The 25,449-nt window shown below is 46.2% G+C and overlaps 1 protein-coding gene across 1 annotated transcript in view; it reads left to right on the plus strand.

The window, feature by feature from the left end:
• The first annotated feature begins 1,410 nt into the window (after positions 1-1,410).
• Positions 1,411-25,449, plus strand: part of LOC119455743 (neurofilament heavy polypeptide-like) — a 30,233-nt gene continuing 6,194 nt past the window's right edge. The window contains 2 exon segments of the mRNA XM_049669233.1: positions 1,411-1,527; positions 18,806-18,879. Coding sequence (XP_049525190.1) covers positions 1,470-1,527; positions 18,806-18,879 — 132 coding nt within the window. The 5' untranslated portion in view covers positions 1,411-1,469.

Raw genomic sequence — 25,449 nt, forward strand, 5'->3', positions numbered from 1 at the left:
CACTCAGCAGATCAAGAGCCTCTCAGGACCACCGTTGTTGTCGGGCCGCATGCACCGTCCGCTTGCCTTCGACGGGTAGAAATGGGACGCCGCCTGGGAAGGCAGGTTCTGAGGGAACCAGAGAAAGACGGAGTGCGCTGAAGGCTTGTGTGGCGCTCGACGGGTTTGCGGCATGGTCTGCGACGTCGAAATGGAGCGCCCCAAAGCCGTGGCCGGAACTTGTGTACACATTGGGAGGCCTCCCGCCCACCCGCGCGCAGTTTGTTCCTCTCCGAACGACGTCGTCGGCTGGGCCTTTCTGCCGCCCTCCCCGACCGTTCGGCCCGCCTTGAGCTTGTCCAGGGACGGCAAGCGGCACACAGGCTGCTGGTGCGGCTGCTGCGTTCGGGAACCACACGCCGAACGAAGAAGCCTGCGCAGCGGGCCCGCGAGCTTGGCGACCCTATTTTTAGCCTCCCCGCTTCTTCTCATCTTGACTTTCTGCTTTTGTTTTAATTGCTTCTTCGTCTATACCTCGAGTGTTTATTACACGCAGCCCTTCTTTCTCTCCTTCTCTCTCTTCCTCTCGCGAAGTTCTGTGAGGCTGAACTGCGGCCCTAAGCCGGCGGCTTTGCTGACTTCTGCGAGTTCGCTTCGGTCGCCGCGCGCTCACGTCGGAGGCCAACATGGCGCCCCGGGGGCGTGGAGCACGGGTCCCGAAAACCGTCTTTTCGGGGTCGCGCGCTCGCTCAAACGTGGCACGTGCGGCCGTCGGGCGAAATTGGAAGCCTCGGCTTTTATTAATGCCGTCTGCCGCCTCTTGACGTCTCCGAGTGCCTCTTGACATTGACTCTCCCGGCGACGACGCCGTTGTGCGTGCGTGCGTTTAAGCTTTCTGTTTTTTTTTTTTTTATTCGCTCTCTTCCCTTGAGCTCTCATCGTTTCTTCGCCTCCTTTCTCACGCTCGGTTCTCCTCCTCTAACTCCTCTCCCTCTATCTTTCCACCCCGCAAAGCCCTCTAGGATAGCTGATAGCTGCTGCGACTCTCGTCTCCTAAGTAGTGTTCCGCGCCCTGCCAGTTCCGTTGCTCGAAGGAGGACCCGACACCCAGCGCTCGGCCGACCGCGGTTCGCGCGCGCGTTACAACTGTTCTGCCTCTTTTGTTCTCATTATTCCTCTCTCTTGTCGGTGACGGTGCTTTGCGCGACTTGGTTGGACGTGGTGCCCCTTGACATCTGGTGGAGCTTACTCTCGCGTCTTCTTGTTTGCTGCCTACTTGTCTGTCTTGCGAGTGTCCCGTCATAGTGGGTCATCACCGTGCGTGTGTTGCTGCTTGTTTTCGTGCTCGTTTCCCCGGCGGTTGTCTGGGTGAGCGCCTGTCCTCAAGTGCGAGGACTTCACGGCCCATCTGGGTTTTCTGCGCGCGTTGATACCCGGGGCGCGGCGCCGGCGGCATCGTCGTCCCTGATTGCCGCGGGGGGACCTGTGTCATGGGATGCTGCGCCTCGGCTTTCCACTCGGGCTCCTATCTGACCCGGGAGGGTGGCGGTGAGTTAGTTTAGACCGGTTGCGATCCCATCCGCTGATAGTTTAGCTTCTGTGTGATGTGCCTTCCAAATCTGCTTGTGCGAGTGGACTCGTTGCGTTTTCTTTCCCTTTCTTTCTTTCTTTCTTTCTTTCTTTCTTTCTTTCTTCTTTCTTTCTTTCTTTCTTTCTTTCTTTCTTTCTTTCTTTCTTTCTTTCTTTCTTTGCTGTTGTTTTCGTCGCCTCTTGTCTTTTTGTCGTGCTTATAGTGTTGCTGTTTTACGTTTTATTTACTCCATCTTGAATGTGTGCCAGATTTTTTCAGCGTCGCTTGGTACACAAGTTAAGAGTGTTTGCGCGACGTGCTCGAAATTTGTTTGTCGCTATACGAGCGGCGGGGCTGATTTCGTCCTCTTTTAAATCGTCAACTTTTGTCTCTGTGTCCTTGTTGCTTCACGTTTCATTAACAATTTATATAATGTATGTCAGATACCTGCTCACTCTCAGTAGACGTCTGAAAGTTTCTTTCTGATATATATATATATATATATATATATATATATATATATATATATATATTAGCAGTCGCGTCGTTTTACTACGCGTATATTCTGAGGAGATTGGTGTCGGTGTCGGCATGCGGTGAAAGAGCGCGCGCGCTCTCGTCCGGAGTTGCGCCACATCGGGTAAACGAAGGCGTGCAGTTCTAAATCTTGGAAGAGGGGTAGGTGGGTTTGCGTATGAAAGCATGGCGTCCCTGCTTTTACCACCCTGCCCAATGAGTTTACTAAGCGCAATCATATATATACCGTCATTACGCAGTTCTAAGGAGATGCCCGGCCTACACTGGCGCTTACCAATCTTAACCACAGACTAGGTTGTAAGCGCTATAGCTCTGCTGCTAGCCGCAGGGGTTGCACCCCCAAGACGTAACATTCATGTGGCAAAGTTCGTACGTCAATGACGCTTATGCCGCTAGGGACATTCACGTCACAGCGTAACTAACGCGTGGCGGCAGTTTCGTCATCCGTATCCTGTCATCATGTTAAAGGTTCCCGCAAATATGGCGACAACCTATACTGTATATATATATATATATATATATATATATATATATATATATATACTTTTCGAAGCGGCCTTGTTCTTGATTTTCTGAACTTGTGCCGTTTCTCGTATTATCTCTTTATCGACAACCTCTTTATACAATCCTCTTATCTCATATTCTATTCTCTCATTTTCCATTCTTTTGAATTAAGGTAACGAAAAATAATGGCTACGTTAGCAGGAAGTGCTTCAGCTTGCTTTATCCGCGGAGCAGCTAATATATCGTAATGAGGCCGTTTCTACCGGACTGTAGATAGGGCTATTCATTATGAGTATACGGTTGCACAAGGTAACACGATGGACATGGAAGGAAACAGGATGGGCGCTTTCTTCCTTGTCCTCGTCTTATCTTGCGCTACAGTGCTCATAATGAATCATTACCATCTAGCCCGTTTGTCAGTTCTGTTGTATGTATAGGCCTACGGGATGTATATACCTGTCGCGCGCTCATTGTATAGCCGGCCTTGTATACAGCTGAGCACGTGGTCTCGTGTTACTTGCTTATTGATCATACATTTCTTGTACCTCAAAGGTCCCGTAATAAGGACATTACACGATGGGTGGTTATATGGGAACAGCAAGATTTTGAACCTTCCATAATGAAAATAACCTAAATAAAGGTGAGGGAAAGCCGCACTACCAGAGCAATGGCAGGCTAAAGCCAATCAAAATTTAAAGAGGGCGGGATATAAAAACCCAAATGCCAATTCGATATAGAAAGCCAATTGAAAAAGAAAAATGGCGAGGCAATATGTCCAACTGATGTTAGATGAGATGTTGGAATGATGTTGTAGAGCTTAGTAGTACTTGAAAAGCAATGAAAGGCAGGTTAAGCTCCAAGTTAGCAACCAAGCGCCCGCACTCCGAGCCAACACTCCATAGCCCCCACGAGAGCCACCCAACGGTATACGAGATGATTAGTGGCATGGCTTGATAATTGATATTCATCGATGGTATAGTCTCGAAACATGAATGTCGGTGATCAAGGCGATACGGTCATCCCAACTTCTGGCTGTATGCGAGAAAAAAAAAAAAAGAAGAAAAGGCTGGACATGTGGAAATCAGATGAACACGTGGGCGATATGCTGCATTAACATACCTGCCAACTCTTCGGAATTTCTGTAACGTTTACGAAATTGGGTTTGTTTTACGATTTAACGGGCGTTGGCTCAGCTGCCTACCTCTTCCCTTCTCCCTAACGCACGCTTGATAATGTTACCGAGCGCTCACCCCTCCCCCCCCCACCCCCACCCACCCCCCAAGCCTTAGCGCGGGTTTTATCACGTGATCACGTGTCCAATATCGGGCACGCGGGAGGACGGCGCGCATCAAGCCACTATCCTTTTTAATTCACCGTCTACCGCTTTCCCTAACACCCGCAGCAAACTGCGCGCGGGGCGCGATCTTATCGCACTTGGACTTTACAACGAACCTCACGGAGACGCCGCCGCCGAAGACAGCAGGTTTGCCTGGAGTGTCTATATGATTGCTATCGCAATAAAAAGTAAAGTGGGCCGCCCGGTAAGGTACCGGCACGCGGGGCCATGCCATTGGTGACAATGTCAATGTGACGAAATTCGGGGGGTGGTGAGGTCGACGTCATGGGCGCTCTTTTCTCGCAATCTCGCTTTCAGAGAGCCTTATAATGTGAAAAATTTGTTCGCGTATTTCTTTTTTACGTAGAGTTTTACACTATAAAACCTAGAGGGAAATGTGGCGCTGCTGCGCTGTGGTATGCATGGGAATACCGGTATATTGTGGATGCGGATTGGCATTGTTCTTGGAGAGCCAGAACGCCTTGAAGACGCGCCTGGCTAGTCTGTCACAATGATTCATTTCCTGCTAAAACAGCACGTAAAAACTGTTTTAGCTTTATTATTACACAAAAACATGTTTTGTTTAATTTTGAGGATTTACTATTGGTTGCACAATTATATGAAACGTAAAAAGTATCAGCTGGCCGCTAAAGTTGGAGGGCAGACGACAAGATTCTCGCTCGCTTTGGAACAACTTGTCGTCTGTTCTTGCGTTTCTTCGCTTTATTCTGCATTGTAGGTGAGTAAACTTTATTGAGAGATGTAATATGAGTGAATGAAAGCCTTTTATGTAGATTTTACTTTAAGAACGCATTATATGTGTAGCCATATTCACGTTTTAGACGAATCCTCGTTCAACACCAGCCAGCACAAGCCTCGCAGACACATATCCCGTCATTCCCTTGAGGGCACGGCGCCCGTTAAGAAACTCGCATAGACGGTGGCGCCAGTTTACCCTCTAGGTGTTATAGTGAGAAACTCTGTTTTTTTTTTCAAAAATACCCCTAAAGGCCCTCTTAGTGTGCTACGAAGAGGGGGGGGGGCAGAGGGGGCTAACACAATATTTGTTTATTTAAAAAGTCCTTACAGGCCTCGTGAAAGGCGTTGGGTAAGGGGGGAATCACAAAAAAGGCAAACAGGAAGCATAATGGGTGCATAAGAAATGTCGCAGTTTCGCCCGAAAGGCGAAGTGGTTTCATCGGCTGCATAAACTTGGACACATTCGCTTACTAACTGAATTAACAATCGTGGTGTCAGCGCGCACAAGCAAACATGAATAGATCGCACTGAATGACCGCAGACAACGACTGTCAAAACGCTGGCAGCAAGCGCAGCCGCCGGGGCGAAGGCTCGCGCGGTCTATCGCTTCAACGGAAACTGAGCGGCGAATGCACAGCGCATACAAAGGTCAGAGCCGTGTGGAGGTAAGAGACGGTGCGGGCGACCGCCAACGCAGGGCAAAGTGCTGAGGAGTTGTGCAGAGGACAATAAGTTGTTGGCAGAGGAGAAGCTGCCCCCCCTCTCCTTCCCGCGCTGCCTTCCCGCTTTCTTGCTTTCGCGTGGGAGATTGAGTGGCAAGATACGCCTTTGGTGCCGGAGCATAGCGCCGCCCCGCCTCCCTCCCTCCCATACCCCCACGGCCTTTCGCGCGACGGTCGCGTTTGCTTTCCGCCGTGCGTTCGCTCTCCGTGATAGCGCGCGGGAAAGTTCGCCCTCCGTGATAGCGCGCGTCCCCCGCACGCTTTCGCTCGCGCATACGGCGCGCGGCGACGATTTTATCGCCCTTGGAATCTATACGGAACCTCATGGCGACGACGACGGCGACGCCGACGGCAGAAATCCGGTTGAAGTGTCCATATAATTGCTATCGCAATAATATAGACCGTTTCTTTTTTTCATGGGTGCCGCCATTGCGTAGGCAGTGGCGCCATCTATGGGCAGTTGGCATGCTGGCTTGTCCGAACGCCCGTGTTGTATGCTACGGTATACGCTTGTCGGCAGTTTCTGGTGTATGTTTTTGCTCTCGCGCGGTCTATTTAGCATGAAATGGCGTATTCTACGTGGGGAATGATCCTGTGAGGCGTAGTGAAGGAATTTAAGTGTGAAGTAATTAAGCGACTGGAGTTTCTGCTGGCGTTAGGGCGGACGGAGCACCCCAGCACGAGGTGCGCGCTTTTGTTTGAGGCTGAAATATGCCTCGGATATCAGTTAGGTATTTCTGAAAATTCGTTTCACGAATGTTACCTTACTGCAGCATTCTCAGCACTGTAATTCTATGCTCCGGCTTAGCTGCAACGAGTAGTTACGAAACATTTGACGATCCTAACAGCGTGGGTACCGTTCTGCTGGAGAATAAGTCGTGCTGTTTACTTTGACAAGCGTTCAAGTTACCTGTAGATACATTGGGCGACTGCCTTGTTTGCTGGGCAAGGTTTCCTCCCACAAATAAAATAGTTTGGTTAATAATAATCGCATACCGTACAGTGTGAATCACACTTTTCGAGTGGTCGAACGACCAGCTGCAGACTTCGCGAGCGTCCGAGGCAGTACTAAATGCTGTGTTATAGATCTGTTTGTTTTATATAGCGCATGGTCCAAGTGGTCCAAGCATGCGGCATGACCATGCGAAGTATTATTGTGTCGTTATCCCGTGTTCTGTGTTATTTTGCCGAAAAAGGAGGACATATGAACTCTTTTTTTTTTCTTTTTTCAGTCTCGTAAGTTCAGTCATCTACGACGCATTCACCCATCTTACGGAAATTGTGTCCTTACAAATAGCTGTTGGATTCTGTTTAAGCGATCCCCTTTGTATATTGTGCCTTACAGGGCAAAAAGACAATGCCGATCGAAGCACGAAGCTTGTGTTTAACATGTTGGTTTGCCAACCGCAGTGCTCGCTGTGTTGAGCAAAGCCTTCGGCCTCTTGCAGGAGGCTAACGCAGAGATAGTGATTTGAAGTCTACTAGACTTAAAATGTGTGAGAACGATGCCGGTGGCTGATGGAATTGTTTTACAACAACTCTTCGTCGAGTGAAAACCGATACATCCAACATAGTTCACAACACATGCACACACCGCGGCTGATGATGCGCGTCGCATTTTTGCAAATCCAAGAGAAATTTCCAGATACTGTAGCTACTGCCGCATCTAAAGGCTACACAGTGGTTGTTCGACGACCTCGTAAAAACTGACATCCCGTAAATTGCACTCAGAACTAGCTAAAACGCCTCCAAATCGTTCCGCAGCGCGCAACCGGCAACACATTCAAGCCGCACCGCGCCGACTAGCACAAGCCAGAGAGGAAGAAAGGCTCGTCACGTGCCCTTTCCTCCTCGCCCGATGAAAAGGTCTATACATACACGACTAATTGGCATAATAATAATGGATACTCGTGATTTCCTGCGTACGCTGGATGATTACACAAAAACAATTGCAGAGGTGACGTGCTTATTATAGAGTATAAAACAAAAGGTACAGTTCGCATAAGAATAAGCAATGCAATGTCGTATACATAAGAATACAAAAATTGCAAAAAAAAAGCAAAGAAAACAATGGACCCATAAACATGAGTATTACAACAATTAGTAAATATATTATATTGAAATCGTGACATTATTGTAAACACTGCGTATTAATCAACAATAAAAATAATAAAAGATAAACGTTCACAAAGAAAAGCGTACTACAAGCATAACACAAAATAAATAAGAAAAATGATACAATACATATTCATTGAATTCAAGTTACAATACATTGAAAATTAGTACAAAGCATATATATTATCCATGGATCACAAAACGGAATAACCAGAAGAATAGGCAGAAAAAGTAAATTGTCGCTAAGGAGGATCAAAATGGCATGCTTGATTTGTTCTTTTGTTCTCTTAGGAAGGGGAGGCTGGCCTACACTGTCTTGTACACCCTCATGTTCTTGATGTTCAAAACATGTTCTTGATTTGTATAACGCTGTTTTCCTCCGTGTACAGTTTGTATAGGGCCCCGGACCCAGTCAGGTGCAAGGAAGCACCTTTTATCCGGGACCCTTTGGTTTCCTGCATAAGGAAACTATAGAACAAAATTAATTAAAAATGAATTTTCAAAATGAATTTTGGCGAATACGTACTAATGGTGAAAAAAAAAACGAACGAAAAAAAGCAAATGTCTGTCCGCATGCTCAGTGTGCAGTAGCTCCTGGAGCTTGCTGATGTTAGTTTCAGTAGCGATGTGCGATGGCAGGTTATTCCAATCCACTATATAGTGCGTGGTATGAATCAACTTGCAAAACGATCGGAGTGGCATGTTGGGCGCTTAACTTTGCACGGGTGATCGCGGCGTGGGAAAATGGCTGCAGGAGACTGAAAGAAATCATCGTGAAGAATTTAATGATGGTAATGCTTGTGAAAGAGTTAAAAACGCGCGATTATATGTGTTACGATGTGATAAGCTTTATAGCTGAACTCGACTTCTCAGAGCCATCATTGTTGAGTGACATGAGTAATCAGAAAATATAAAGCGCACAGCACGGGTCTGCAAGGATTCATTGTTATGAGTTAGGTTTGTCTGACCTTGGTACAGCACAGCATGGTTCTGCACTATTAGCACAGCTAATAGTGTTACTATGAGATATCAGGATTTCACGATCAGTATTACGAGTTATCGGTTGGTATATATACTACGCAATCGTCGGCGACAAGTCTAGTACGTGAAGAAACACAATTAGGCAAGTCAGTAATATAAATTAGAAAAAGCAATGGACCTAGAACACTATACCCTGAAGAACACCTGATGTTACACCTACAGAGGAGAAATTATAGCTGTTAATAGCTGTAAATTATGTTCTAAGTGAAAGGAACTCTTTAATCCATGCCACGACGTTATGGTGTATGTTAAGTTGCGTCATGCAGTTTCTGCAATAGTGAGGAACACGATGGAAACCTTTTGAGTAATCGAGAAAAATGGCGTCTACTTGAAATCAGAATCTGCGCTTGTTTAAGGAAAATTTCTTCGCTCAGCTAGATAATGTCGAGGATAGTCTACAAGCTGCGCACATTCTTTTTCCCACGTAAGATAAATTATTAAAAATGTGATTAACGTAACTTTGTTAATTATGTACATAAGTACGCAAATTTCTTATTTAAGAACTGATAATCCGGACGCTTGCATGGTGACAATAACGTTATCGTGATTTGCATCGCACTACTTTTAAATATTCAGTGCAGCTTAAAAAAGAAAACAGCCGACATATGTAACTGCGGCACTAGATGTCAGTTTATAGCATGCATAAAATGACGCCTTGCGCTGATGTTATGTGCATGTGCATTGACCCTGAAAGTTTTAAAAGCATCGAGCTAACAAAAAATTGACATATATAAAAACGATAACCAACCATACATGCTAGCGCAGCTCTTGAGGTTATTCTCGGTGTAGGAGCCCCTCTTACTAATTATATTTTTTATGTGAAAATGTTGTGTCGATAGCTGGTCTGTTTGGTGCATTATCGATGCGCGGCTCTTAGATATGCTGCTTTATAGAAGGTACCTATTTTATATATACAAATCTTGCAGCAATTAGACGAGCAGGGAGTACTATTCATTTACGTAAGTTCGCTTTAACTGTCAGTCATAGCACGCGCTCCACGCGATTGTCAATGGCATATATCTCCACGTCCTCGCGGTTCGTTCAGGAAAGTTAGATATTATGCGAATATTTGAGATTTAAAATACAAGTTCATTACGGGAAGTGATCACTTCACTGTAGAGATATGAGGACTTGAAAAAAAAAAACAGGATTTTTGGGAAAAGATTTTTCTCGCTTTCTTTTTTTTTTTCAGGGTATAAAAAGCAGGAAAAAAAAAAGCAAAGGATCCCAATTTGCCCAATAAAACGGGAGTTCATTATTGTAAACCATGCGAAATATAGGTTTGCGTAACCTTGTGAGTACAAAGATTTTGGCGACATTATTCCATTCAGTTTATGCAAATTATTTAATCGTGGCGGTGTGCTGCATCTCGGAATCTTTTGTTGCTACATGCGTAATTTAAGGCGAGACACAGAATATGACCTTTTTACTGTTGAAAAATAACAGAAGGCAGCCCCCAGTAATGCTCCCATTCGGAATGATCCACCTCAAACAACACCATGAAATCCTGAGGACATCCTCAGGACGTATACACATGCGTAGTTATAACGTTCTCAGAATATGTCTGCATGATCCCCAGAGATACTAATGAAGTTGCTTTGCAAGGCCTTGAGCATATTGGGTAAGTGAGTGAGTGAGTGAGTGAGTGAGTGAGTGAGTGAGTGAGTGAGTGAGTGTGTGTGTGTGTGAGTGAGTGAGTGAGTGTGTGTGTGTGTGTGTGTGTGTGTGTGTGTGTGTGTGTGTGTGTGTGTGTGTGTGTGTGCGTGTGCGTGCGTGCGTGCGTGCGTGCGTGCGTGCGTGCGTGTGTGTGTGTGCGTGTGTGTGTGTGTGTGTGTGTGTGTGTGTGTGTGTGTGTGTGGTGGTGTGTGTGTGTGTGTGTGTGTGTGCAGTGAAGACAGTGTACGCCAGTCTCCCCTTCCCAAGAGAACAAAAGAGCAGCTTCCGTGGATAGTAGATGAGAATTCCGAAAGCTACCAAGAATCTCGCAGCAAATAAACAAGTGGGTTACTTGTTATGGAATGTTTACATCTTGCCATAAGTTTTAGAAACATGCCGTTTACCCCCGTGGTGGCTTGGCGGCTATGGTGTTGCGCTGCTAAGTACGAGGGCGGGGGTTCAAATCCTCGCCCCGGCGGCCGCATTTTGATGGAGGCGAAATGCGAAGCGTTATGTGCACGTTTAAAAACACCAAAGGGTCAAAGATTAATCCCGTGTCCTCTACTATACGGCGTGCCTCATTATCAGATCGTGGTTTTGACGCGTAAAACACCATAATATAAATTTAATTGTTGAAATGTTGCCGTTGTATGTACCCACGTCTGCTGTCTTTTATTTCTATGTGCTAAGAAAGATCAGAATATTTTTCCAGTGTTTCCAAACTTTTCAGAAGAAAACCTTTCTTGTGTGTGTTTTTTCTCTTGCTTTTCAAAATTTTCGGAAATTTTGCATATCTGTGTGTTCAGTGTCACCAACTTCCTGGAGCATGCATTGAGCTCGAGAATTGTATATTCGGTGTTTTCGAATATTCGATTGGGGATAACCGAGCCGAACGTATGAATAGGCGCCCTTTTCCGCCGGCTGGTAGACTGTGATATAGGAATACCTTTATCGATGTTACCAGCCCTTACGCTCCGGTTCACAATAGCGCTGGAGCGGGAGCTACGGCTGGCGCGTCAGCCAATCAAAAGCGCGATAACACTAACGCACGTGGTCCCTCCTTTCCCGAATGTTGTCTTCCCAATCTTTGAGCGCAATCTCAAACACAGCCGCAACTGCCGGAGCACGCCTCTTGGTTTGCGCCTTGATAGTGGCACACAATATAATTAAGCTAATTGACAAATAATCAATAAATTCCGGGAAATGCTGGGGATGACTTGGTAGTGCTTAGCCTAACCCAAATACGTGCCCAATACTCTGCGGTAGCTTGTATATGCCTATAGATCTGCGCAGCTACGCAAACGTGATCCCAAGAATCGAAGGCAAAAGAGAAATGAAAATTCGTACGCAATGACGGTGAAGCCAATTTCACAAAGCTTTTTTTTTTTTTTTTTTCCTCACAAGTGCCGACTCCTATTGGCCGGCTGCTTTCGCTGCTGATACGTCCAACCACACGATTTGCTAGTATCTGCTCTTACGAGCAAAAAAATTGTTATAATAATTACAACTTTACCTTAAAACTTTTTTTGTCAATAGTACGGCTAACTCACAGAAGCTTTCAGTTAGAACGACAAATGGCATCTCGTGATTCAAAGCAACTGAGTAATAAATATTATGCTGGAAATATACATTTAGTAATCCTCCTAGTTACTAAATGTATGGTCATGTGTTCATGTGGCGTACTTGAAGCCCATGCAGTAGCGCAGTTTGCCAATACCATCTAAACAGCACTAATTTCGATTTTTTCACGGGAAATTGTAAAAAAAATGCGTTTTTTGCGAGTGTGCAGACGATTGCGCGTCTTACATCTTAGTTTGCAGTACTCAAATATGCCCGTGTGACACAGGTATTAGTTGCAGTACTCAAATGCGTAAGGAAAGAAAAGGGGTTCAACAAAAGGGAGGGGGGGGGGGTTACAACCCCCGAATCCCCCCCCCCCCCCCCGGTCGATGCGTCATTGAGCCCATGATCATTCTTTAAGGCCATTTAGTTGTAAAAAAAAAATTCTAGCGCGATCGTGTTTCAGCACACAAGCCGTTCTGCGATGCAGAGCGGCGACCAACGTGCTTTCAAATAGCGTGTCGCGCCCCGCCACTCCTCTTATTTGTTTCACGCTTGCATTATTATCCACGTATTATATTCTTTCGGCCGGCCAGCTGATAAGCCGCTATCAGCTCTGGCGCTGCGCCGGCATTGTACGTATACCGCATAATCACCTGCATGTGCACATACGTCATGCCTGCGACAGCAAGGCGCCTAGCTAACTGATGTGCAGTTAGCGCGCGCTGAAATCTCCAGCGAAGTACAAATTATATCTTCACGCGCAATGACTGTGCTAAACAAATTATTTAAAGGTCTTAAGACGCTCACCGTGCTTTCAGCTGGCCTTTTCACAGCGCTCTGGCAGAAAAAAAAAATTGTAAGAAACTTACTTGAGCTTTACTAATTTGAGAGCACGAACTAATTAGCGCTAGCAGAGCCCGCTTAATCTCGCGATACAATCTGAATGACGCCATACATGACCTTCGAAGCATTGCCGCTGTAAAGCAATCAATCAAATATTCGAAGCTGTTGCGACACGTTCTCACCGCTCGCCCCATGCTTTAGCTGTTCCCCCTCTTTGCCTTTGCGATCCTCGGTCCGTGTTCGCAAAAGATCCCTGACGCTATAGAATAGTCCGCAAGAGGAAATTGCAGCCAATTCTGAAGCTGCACGTGTTAGCAGAGGCGGCCGCCCAACGTGGCGAAAGGCACTTACGAACAAAGTGTTTCGTGAATTTACGCCTCTCAAGTTTAAGATGGGGAATTTGTCCGCTCGTCGAAAACTGGCGAATGTAAACGGCAAGCGCATCGCGTCAATGGGGGAGGGGATAGGAGAGAGAGCGTTCGGCCTCCTCCACACATATGCGGAGTGTTATTATAATGCGCTATAGGATATGCGATGTGTTAGCGTCGAACTCGTGTAAACACGGCTGTATGGTGTCAGCTCCAGAGGATTCTCGCCCATGCATGCAACCTCTACTCCACTCACCTTCCTTCTCGCATGGCTCGGCCGTGCTCTTGAAAGGATATTTTATGCCTTCACAATGCTCTCTAAAGAATTATAGGTCACTATTATGCTAGCTTGTTGCCTATATATACAGTAATCTAGTAAGGGCCTGTGAGTGCTCCTTTTTGTCATCGATTGTTCTATAAAAAATACATAGCACTCTAGTTTCTTTTACCGAGACGCAATGCATCAGCGTTTTCATTCCGCTTTAATACATGATAATTTTTTATTATCATGGCTTTGGGCCGACCAATCATCATTGTTTTGGCGCTCTCTGGCCATAATAGCCTTCGTGCCATTAAACTGCATAAATCATCATCGTCGTCGTCGTCGTCGTCGTCAGTTATAATGTACAAGATTTTCCCTCGTGCAACGTACACAGAAGACGCACTAGTCTGAATCACGGCTGTACAACTCAAAAACAAGCGTGAGCCTCAACCAACTTCTCTCGGGCCGCACTTGACTGGAAAGGGTTGCGTCTTTCGCTTGCGGAAACGCTGCTTGGTGTCGTTCGTTGCTGTCGTCAGCACGTCTTGTAACGTCACGTCGGTACTCGGAAGACCAAGGGCGCGTTTTGTTAAGTCATCAAAAAATAAAACGTCTATTTGCAGATGTACGTGCTAACGAATAGTGACGCCAACTTCAAGGTATTTTCAGCTATATACGTATGTTTCCTTATTTACTTTTTGACAAGGTTATTATAAAACCTATCGACGCAGGGGTTGCTCCATCTGCAAACCTTTTAGCTCCGGTGAACACTGCAGGTCGCGCAGCTGCAGCTACAGTCTTATCCGGCGCCGCCAAGAAAAGCTCGCGAATCAGGTGGTCACTCTGTTTCTTATCTCCGAATGACATCAAATGCTATTGGAGACTGACGTTAAACATGATTGAAAAAGGACGTCATTCATATTTCTGTCTTTAAGTGCATGATATAGACAGGAAACATTGATGCTTTCACGGGTGCAATCGATGAGAAGTGGTAGCGTCTGCATCATGGTACCTATATATTAGTCGGGCTAGCGTCATGTCAAGAAATCTGCCCGCCAAGCTTCGGTCTCTCCATTACGAGCTCCGTAACACGCGGCGATGTATTTGTATGTTTTATTTGTCTTGTACGTCGTGTGTTATTTGTATCGGCTAGTGAGGCTTGAACGGACGCCGTTGGAGCCAATGTTACCCAAGTAACCTTGACTGACGCTTGCTCCCGATGTGCCGCATATATATATATATAGTTTGTCAAGGTTCAAAAGTAATGCGAAGGCACTTAACACAAGTCTGAATCTGTTCGCATTTCCTAGGCGCTACAGTTTTCGATCACTCAATCCAAGCATCCTGGGAAAGCACATGTTCGACTCATTTATGGACGCTGCGCCAATAATGCGGCCTTGGCGTTGGTAACTTGACAATACGCCCGCATGGCCGTGTGCTTTTCTTATCTGCTTCCACGAAGAGATCATATATACCCGTCCACACTTGTCATTGGTTTGTTTTAATGTATTTGACGTCGCCTGCGGCTCATGTCGTTCATTATGTTTGGTGGCAAAATTGTCGTTTTTCTCATCACGTAACCATGCGCTAACTGCAGCACCAGCACAGCATGTATATATAGCAATCTACACTCGGCCGTGGGCTTTGTTGAATGGCCAGGTGAGATCCATACGTACCGTTTCTGCTTGGTTCCAAGCCGCCTTGGGATGTCAGACAACGAAAAGGCGAATATAGCTGCGTATATTTGGCACACTCCGAAGCGTCACAAAAATAATAGTGCCAATTGAAGGCAGCCTTGGAGCGATTCGTCATTATGTGGTGTCGAAATGACTGCACGGATGGGACTCGAGCACAAGTATCAAGCCCCAAGCTGGCTAACCTGTGCTTTGCGAATGAAAGACGTTTCATCACCGAGAACGATTTATATACTATGTCGACTTTGAATAGTGCACCACCACGCGTAATTTACTGACGAAATAAGAACAACGTACATACGACAAATGCCACGAATTGGCTGCAGTGATGCATGCTTTAATTATATGTCCACATATCGCAACACAAGGACAGAAATAATTTCGCGAATTGTGTAAATTTCAAATACCATTACACCTCTCGTTACCTTGAGGAGATAATCCACTTGTGCCCCTGAGGAACGGTGTGAACTTTTTAGACGATACTAGCTCTTTGATAAAGCTTTAGAGTAAATCAGTCAACTTGTGGCTGCTTTATACTACTTTAACACCTTGTGGATGGCGCAGCATAGCCCAAGTTGATCTTGCGCCATTAAACCTCTTTAACTAAATCGGCCGCGTGCCGTAAGTTGTGTATCCCTGGTCTTAAATTGTCCAAGCTAGTCATTGCAAAATAATACCCTAATTTCCGTACAATATTTTGTTTTTATTCTCTCAGTAGTTTGGTTGAACACAAGCAAGAAACCTCACACAAAAAAAGAAATATTCTTTTCTTGATCTTGTATATATCGAATACAGATAAACCTCGATTTAACGAAGTCGATGGGACTCGAGAGAGAGTTTTTTCGTTAAATCGAGAACTCCGTTAAATCGAGAACACTAAAAGCAGTCACACCGAATAACGTCGCAATAATTCAACAGTAATAAAAAGGATGTGTTTCTTGCCAGCGTATACGCACTTATCGCAAACAGCAAGCCCGTTGAACGCGTGTTCTGCTTATTCATTGAAGCGGCAAACCTTCGTACGAGGTCATTTGGCGTCCGTCACCTGAACGGCATGCCCACATTTTCTCCGTATATTATTATCCAATAGGGTATAGTTGCAAAGAATCGTTACAAAAGTTGGTCTGTGAATTAATTCTGTTTCAGACAGAGGTGGATGATAGTGCTTGATTCGAGAAATGGATGCCATATGTATACAGGGTGTTTCAGCGAACACTTTCAAAATTTATTTAAGGTTGCCTGTGGCAGATAGCCCAATTCTAGTTAATGAGCTGGTCTACTCGAAGAGGCGGACATTACTTGCACATAAAAATGAAATGCATAATCGACTAATTAACAAAAAATCACTAATTAAGTTTTTAACTAATTATCTGATGGCCCATATTGCAATTTACAAATTGTAGCCGTAGAGTTCGCAAGGCGGATCCACTTGGAACGAATTCTCAGGATGACACCAGTTTCGAGATATTAATTCCCGAACTTTGCGGAGAAATGCATTGGCGTGAGGACCTTAACCGAGAAAGTGTAAGAGTGGGGTTGAAGATTAATATGCAGAAGACAAAGATAATGTTCAATAGCCTGGCAAGGGAACAAGAATTCAGGATCGACAGTCAGCCTCTAGAGTCTGTAAAGGAGTACGTTTATCTAGGTCAATTACTCACAGGGGACCCTGATCACGAGAAAGAAATTTACAGAAGAATAAAATTGGGTTGGAGTGCATACGGCAGGCATTGCCAAATCCTAACTGGGAGCTTACCACTGTCGTTGAAAAGAAAAGTGTACAATCATTGAATTCTACCGGTGCTAACATATGGGGCAGAAACTTGGAGGTTAACAAAGAAGCTCGAGAACAAGTTAAGGACCGCACAAAGAGCGATGGAACGAAAAATCTTAGAACTAACATTAAGAGACAGGAAGAGAGCGGTGTGGATCAGAGAACAAACGGGGATAGCCGATATTCTAGTTGACATTAAGCGGAAGAAATGGAGCTGGGCAGGCCATGTAATACGTAGAATGGATAACCGGTGGACCATTAGGGTTACAGAATGGATACCAAGAGAAGGGAAGCGCAGTCGAGGTCGGCAGAAAACCAGATGGGATGATGAAGTTAGGAAATTTGCAGGCGCAGGTTGGAATACGCTAGCGCAAGACAGGGGTAATTGGAGATCGCAGGGAGAGGCCTTCGTCCTGCAGTGGACATAAAATAGGCTGACGATGATGATGATGATGATGATGCATTGGGGTTCCAGTTAATTTTGTGCTTCAATGCAAAAAGCGACGTTTTGTTAAGAACCTAACTGGAACGCCAATGCATTTCTTCGCAAAGTTCGGGAATTATTACCTCGAAACTGGTGTCATCCCGAGAATTCGTTCCAAGTGGATCCGCCTTGCGAACTCCACGGCTACAATTTGTAAATTGCAATATGGGCCATCAGATAATTTGTTTAAAACTTAATTAGTGAATTTTTGTTAATTATTCGATTATGCATTTCAATTTCTTGTGGAAGTAATGTCCGCCTCTGCGAGTAGACCAGCTCATGAACTAGAATTGTGCTATCTGCCGCAGGCAACCTTTAAGAATTTTTGAAAGTGTTCGCTGAAACACCCTGCATATATATATATATATATATATATATATATATATATATATATATATATATATATATATATATATATATATATATATATATATATAGGCGTTGTCGAAACTGAAACCGTTTATTGAAACTGACTTTTTTTTGTCAGGAGCGATGCCATCGCCCTGTGGGCCCCATCGCCGGCGATCGCTCGTTCGTTCGTTCGTTCGTTCGTACGCGCCCGGATCACAGCTTATTTGCTTGTTCTAGCTGCAGGCCATCGTGTGCTTTTTCTTGCGATTTCATTTCCCGCTGCTTTCCGAGGCGGTGCTGCATTCTTGCTGTCATGACCGAGCGATACAATATTAGATGTGCTCGTGCTTCGTCATCATAGTTGCGAACCCTTGGAGTAATATGGCCAGACGGTTCTATGCACATTCCAGAATGTGTATATAGTACCTATCATTTTTCCACGTGTTACAGCCGTGATTTCTTTGTGGTTTGTCTGTTACTTTCTTTTTTTTTAAGGGGGGGGGGGGGGGGATTCAATGGACAGCGAAACTTTAATATTTTTTTTCTTGCACGAAACCTGACACCACACGACTCGGCTGACGTAATGCGATTGCATATGCAGTTTATTGTTTCTTGTGCGCTTGTGCACGGCTGCCGGGGAAAAAAAGAAAAAAAAAAACGAAAAAGAAACGAAGATAAGCGACTCAAGAGGGTTAAATGTGATGCCAAACCCGCCGCCGTGGCTCAGTCTCTGTGGCGTTCTGCTGCAGTGCACAGTTCGATTCCCGAGGGGGGTGGAACTCAAAAATGCTCATGTACTGAGATGCAACAACATGTGGTTGACATTAATCCACAGCCCAGAATGGTGGTGGTCGTGTCTCTCATAACCCATGCGTCGCTTTAGAACGTTAGACCCGATGATTTGATTTAGATCTTTGAATGTGATTCCCTAGCAATGCGAAACGCAAGTGGAAAACCCGACGCGTGACTTTACAACAGCGCGCACTTTTTTTTTTTTTTTGCAGATGCGGCTTCACTGCAATAATGATGTGGACTCAACTGTTGCTTCATGGCAGTGCGCTTCGTTGTGCGGTGAAGCCCCATTCGGAGGCGAACTTTGCCCACAATTTGGACAGCTTTGAAATCTTGTTTTATTCGTCATACTCATCGTTTCGTTGTATCTAGTTTTCTTGTAAGGTGGTTAAGCTATATCTATTATTTTTTCTTTTGGCTCACCACACCGCGCCCACTTTATTCCACCGCCGCAGGTTCGCCGAATGTCCCCGCCGACGCCGATGGAGCTCCTGTGGAGGCAGGCCGTCAAGCAGCAGCGGCCCCTGCGGTGAGAAATGTCAAAAGGGGTGTTTAACTGAGCTAGTTGGTTCCTTCTTCGAGGTTTGTAGCGGCAGAAAATGGTGAAACACAGACACAAAAAATGGGGGCAGCTTCACACTAGTGGTGCGAAGTCTGAGCAAACAGCGAAGCTGGTGGGCCTTCTCTAGCTTTAACTTGGCTTTTAATTAGCTTTAACTTGGTTATCTCTTAGCTTTAACTTGGTTCTCTGTTAGCTTTAATTTGGCCTTCTCATTATCTTTAGCTTGATTCTCCCTTAGCTTTAACTTGCCCTTGCTATTAGCTTGGCTTTTCTAGGCTTTAGGTGTCGTTGCTGGGGAAACTCTGGATCGGTGCGAAGTCTTCGGAGTCGCACTCTAGTGGTAGCGCGACGCTTTTCGCGTTGCCCCTCCTCTTCTTCGGGCGTGACGATCTTCGGACGACGCATGTGCTCGGCACAAACTCACGAGGAAAAGTGTGTCTCTGCGCCTCGGTGACGCGGAGTGACGTCATTGCCTAGCTTCACCCCCGCGCGGCTGTGGGGAGAAGCTAAGCAGAGCTACGGCGGAGAAGCGAGCGGCGCTGCTGCGGAGGTTAGGCAAGACGCTTGGTTTCAGCTTCTCTAGCTCTCGCTTCAGTCTTTCGGAAGCGACGAGTGTCCAGTTCTCTGGTCGAAACCTGCCGAGCCGCCGCCAGAGGCATCGGCTGCAGTCGCGGACACCGGGTGCGTTCGATGCGAACGCGGGGAAACGCGGTCGGCGTCGGCAGCAGTTCTATGTGTCCCACTCACGGTGGAAGAATATTTAGGTGTTGACACTGCGCGCGAGCGAGCGTCCAGATTATGTTCGGCCGCGCGCGGGCGCACCGAGTAGCTCTGCTGCGAGCAGATAGAGGGCGCCGCGGCCAGCGGTCCCAGCTTAGCGGCGCCGGCGGCTTGGCATTCCTCTGCCTCCGCTAAATTTTCGTTCATAGTGGAGTGAGTAAATCTCAAAGCGTGAAAAAAAATCGTTATTTCACATTAAAGTGATGAGTGTACCAGGCTTCGCTAACATGAAGGTTCCTTGTGCAGGGCGTGGATGACGTGAACACGGATCCATCGGGCAGCACTCAAAGCCCACTGAAGTTACCCTCTCGCGCACAGTTTGTTTCGCCCGGTCTAGCCGTTCATCCGAGCATAAAAAAATGAAAGTGTTAGCCGACGTGCTACCCCTCGATCAGAATAAAATAGTGACTGCACCAGAAAATGTATTTCATGCTTATCGCTGCTTCCATTCACACTCAGAAAACCGTTCAATCATCGTTGCGCGAATTCAATGTGGCCGCGATATAAATTAAGAAATGAAACGGCGCAAGCTTGCGATATGCAATGCAATAGAGCAAAGTGGCTGTTCATGGCTAGAACTTAAGATGAGAATGCACATCAGCTATGTAAAAACTCTTTCAAATGGGAATTTAATAGGCGGGACGAAGGCAGGCGTCTATCTTGAATTAGAGCATCACTACCACAGTTTACTGATGAAAACCTGAGCAAATGCCTTTTTTATTCCAATTCCACTTAACATAGACCGTGTATATTATTCATTGGGCTTTCGTCCATTGAGGACTGAGTGGCTCTTGCAAGATCTAAAAAAAAGAGGTGACTTTCTTTTTTCTTAAATTGCATATGATAATGTGCCAATGTAAGCGTGTTTGACAATGCATGCCCCACAGCCTGTCCACAAATACACCTACACCCACCTCACAATAATCCCCATAGACCTTTTTTTTTTCCATAGACACAATACGAAAAAACTTGTGCATGAAGCAGCTCGATAATTTTAATAGGGGATAACCATCCCAGAAGCTTGTGGTCTCATACACTCCCACAATAGAAAAATTTTGTATAAAAACATGCAAGCGCGTAATATACACCGCAGGCGCATTGTAAAAAAAAATTCAGTAGCCAGGATGGAACAAATTTGAAAATCAGGCACACATCTCCACAGAAAACAGCAGTAGAGTAGCAGTCTGGGTCAGTTGGTACATACTGAATATCAAAAACCAGTCAAAAGACGAAGGACAGAGAAGAGACGTGGCACACATGACGATTGGACTAACAACTGTGCTTTATTGAGAGACCCCGTTTCTCAGGAAAACCCGGCGAGCATGCGCAGCTGAAAAGCCGACACCCACACACAAACAAAGGTGATTGCAAAACGCCACGTAGCTAACTCCAGTGCGATAGGAAACTAAGTTCCTTCTGCATCAGTGAGAGAGAGGTAGAACTGATGCAATTATCCCCTTGCAAATTGATATGGTAAGCTTCGAGAATTTCACGCTCCGTCTTGCCCTTGCCCCTACCAAGGATTTTAACATTGGAAAAAAGCGCGACGCAGCCGCATTCCCGACAATGGCGAGGCAGATTAGCTCCATCAGAGGTATTCCAAGAATTGTAGTGTTCTCGCAGCCTCCATTAATACACCGGCCTGTTTGACCGATGTAAACTTTTTTACAAATCATGTCCTTCGTCTTTTGACTGGTTTTTGATATTCAGAAAACAGCAGTATTTTACAGGGTGCGCAAATATTTCAAAATATGCAAATGTCACGTAGCTGGACAGAACCATAGTAACGTTGTTGCCGTCCCTTGGAGATACTCAGTTATTTTTTACATTCCGCCTAATTAGATAATTAGTTTTATTTATTGATCAACTTCTCAATTATTACAGCTAGATTAAAAGTGTCAATGAGAAAATTGTAGAAAAACATGAGAGACTCCCGATACAGCTTTCTATTGCTCAATACGCGCTACGTAGAAGTGTTTTTCCGAGCATGAAAGAAGCTCACGAGTACACGCAAAGTGCCTCGAGCGGCCAGTCGCGCAGCAATATTGCTGTATTCGCGGGTTTCGTTCACGCTCGGAAAAACACTTCTACGTAGCGCGTATTGAGCAATAGAAAGCTGTATCGGGAGTTTTCCATGCTGCTGTACAATTCTCTCGTTCACACCTTTTATCCAATTATAGCATTTAAAAAGTTGATTATTCAATTATGAAAATAATTATGTAATTAAGCGGAATAAAAAATAATCTGAGTATCTCCAAGCGACGGCAGACAACATTACCTTGGTTCTGTCCAGCTACGTGACATTTACATATCTTCAAATCTTGGTGCATGATAGTAAACCACCCAGTATATATCTTGTACATGCAGCAAAATTTGCACAAACTACTGTGGCACACAGGAGGTTCTCTCTTCCGCAGCGGCTTTCGAAGTTTATTTGACGGTGTGAGGTTCTTTGGACAGTTTGGAAATAAGGTGGCAATCCTTTTATCGAGCGCTCCGCGTAATATGCCATCGATATCGTATCCTCTGAAAAATGGCTGGTGCAGACATGGTCGGTAGGCGTTAGAGTTCGGTCTGCCCTAAGATTTTCACGGCGCCACTGGTCTAGACGACCGCTGTCGGACGGCGCTTTGAATAAAGGCACACGCTCCGCACAAGTCAGGTATCCGGAATTGTAGTTCGGAACGAAGCACTTTCTAGCCATTTCAAACGCCCCTCAGAAGGCCGCTGCCACCTTCGTGGAGGGCCCGTGGCGACAATACCCAAGCACAAGCTCATGAAACGAACGCGAACAAAAATCGTGCCTTCAAAACAGCGCAAACGCACATGCAAGCAGGAAGACGAAGCAGCGGCAGCACGCGCCTTCCCGCCGAGGCTGGGACCGCATACCGCAGCGCCCTCTACGACAGCGCCGAACCAGCTGCAACCAAGCCGAACATAGAATTCAAATGGCAGATCGCGAGCGCTCGGCCAGATCACGAACGGAGCGCGTCGCTCCGACTCGGAGCGCTCCCACCAGCTCGCACCAAATCTGCGAATGGAATGCATGCGCTCCCGCGGAGGCACTTAGTACACGGAAATGAATTGAGAGGGCGCTGAACTAGAGGTAAAATAGAGAGGAGAACAACAACTTGGTGGCGCAGCCCACCACACCGCTTCAAAGGAGATGCTTATAGCATTCATCCATTCATGTGCATCGTCCCAGCATTCTCTGGGTTTGTTTTCCTTCTGGTATTTCGCGCGAGCATTGCACGTGCTGGCGCGCTTGTACCACCTTGGGCTGTACGGTACCTCGTCGTCCGAGTATCGCCGAACGACATCCTCGACGAACCCAATCACTTTAGGCCTCTTTGCAGGCAGGCGAAACATCACATCAAACGCCCGTTGACACACAGCAGCGTCACATTCACTGTCGGTGTCGGTAGAATCATCACTGGACTTGGAACTTGTGTCCGAGTCGGAGCTGTCATCGCGCCACCTATCTAGTAGCATGAACAAAAGCGCACGGCGCGTCGCAGCATCCATGCGGTCCATGTTTTCCATCTCTACTTCCCGCGACCGGAAACAGGCGACCATGACAGGAAGCAGAGGCGGGTGAAGGAAATACGTCACGCGGACTTCCGGTGAAATCTGCCGATTTCGGCGGAGCAGATATTTTTGCTCCACAGAGCGATCCGGAATCGGCGGCTGGTCCCAATCTGCCATTGGAACACACAACTCACGCTCCCATTCTGCCATTGGAATAGACTTGCTCCACACAGAGCAGAAATACTTGATCTGGATCTACCATTAGACCGATCCCACCGGCCAGTTTCACGACGCCACCGCTGCCGCGGTGCATGCTGGTACTTGTAGTCATCCAGCCGCTCGAGCCGCCCGGAGTGCCTGTGCGTCCTGTTTCCGAACGCTTTTTGGCAATTTTAATGGTTCGTGTAGAGCCATCGTGCGATGGGAGGATTGACCTGCTGCGTTCTTGGGTGCTAGAACAACCACACAAGGGACAAAGGCTTCGGGTTCTATGTGTTTTCTAAAGAGCGAAAGCTTCGAGAGACGTGGATCCAACGGATTAATAGGTGGTACTGGTACTACACAGCGCGAGAAGAAATACGGGGACGAATAGCGGCCGCATTTCGATGGGGGCAAAATGCGAAAACACCCGTGTACTTAGATTTTCCGGAATTTATAGATTTATCAATTATCTATTAGCTATTGGCTATCGATTACCTATCCCAAGCTATTGACCACGTATTTGGGCTAGGCTAAGCACTACCAAGTCATCCCCAGCATTTCCCAAAATTTATTAATTATTGATCGATTATTGATTAGCTATTCATTGGCTGTCGCAAGGTATTGGCCACGTATTTGGGCTAAGCACTACCAAGTCATGCCCAGCATTTTCCGGAATTTATTGATTATTGATTGATTATCGATTAGCTATTGATTGCCTATCGATTGGCTATCCAAAGGTATTGGCTACATATTTGGGTAAGGCTAAGCACTACACAGTCATCCCCAGAATTTTCCGTAATTTATTATTATTGATCGATTATCGATTAGCTATTGCTTGATTATCGATGACTTGGCGATGATTGGCTATTGGTGTTTTTTATGTTAAAAACGCCGCGTAGCTTACCCAAGAACTTCTAGATATCGCTGTTACCGAAGTCCGCAAGTCGTGCGCGAAACCCCTGTAGGTAAGCATCATTAGGGCACGAAAGTTTCAGCGCCGCACTTCAAACCTGTCTCCAACAGGTATACAAATCCTATTATGTCCGTCGCTAAGCAAACATAACGGTGCAGTCACCGAGATGCACGTGTGCAAAAATGGTAACACAGAACGACCGCGTACATCAACATGTACTACATACAAAGCTCGAACAAATATGATACCCAACGCGTTATCAGCGTGTAACAACCGAAATGAAGGAGCCGCAGGCTCTTTTCAACATTCCCCTCACATGCTGCAATGAACAGCTGATGTAATTTCTTAAAATACATGACGAATGTTTCTCGGTGGTGGAGTCGTAGAGATGTCTGGGAAACTCGTGCGCAGTACTCAACGAGCGCGGACTGCGGTTACAGTGGCTGTACTGCGGTTGTGTGGTTGACCAGTTGACTACAACCAAGATGGTGGCAGTGCTACTTCCGGAAAACCGGCGCATGCGCAGATCGGTCGGTGGGATCGGTCTATTACAATAATCTGGACGCGAGCGAGCGGCGCTTTCGCGCGCGTTGGGGGGAGAGTGTCAGCACCTCTCCTTATTCTTACACCGTGGTCCCACTACCACCTGTCACACTCCTCGTCTCCACCTCGCATCCGCTATGCTGCGCGATGCTATTTTTATACTCTGCTTTCACTCTCTCTCAGCTCTTTCTCCCCCAGCTCGGCGAAGTAGTAGTATGTGAGGAGGTGGCGCTCCGTTGCTAGGCGACGCCCGTGACGTCATCGCCAGGTGGAGGATTTTCTGCATACACCACCGGACTACCTCCATATTAAACAACTTCGCTGTTAAAAAGGAACGAAGAGACGTGCACGTCGGTTCGACGGGCAGCTACGTCCACGTCTGTTCATTCCTTTTTGTGTCTCTGTTCCACAATTTTCTGCGGCTACAAACCTCAAAGAATGTACCAACTAGCTCACTTAACCATTGGAATGCAAAAACGCTCGTGTACCGTGGATTGGGTGCACGTTAAAGAATAACCCCAGGTGGTAAAAATTAATCCGGCATCCTTCACTACGGCGGCCCTCATAATAAA

The sequence above is a fragment of the Dermacentor silvarum genome, chromosome 6, assembly GCF_013339745.2.
Source record: "Dermacentor silvarum isolate Dsil-2018 chromosome 6, BIME_Dsil_1.4, whole genome shotgun sequence".
NCBI lineage: Eukaryota > Metazoa > Arthropoda > Arachnida > Ixodida > Ixodidae > Dermacentor > Dermacentor silvarum.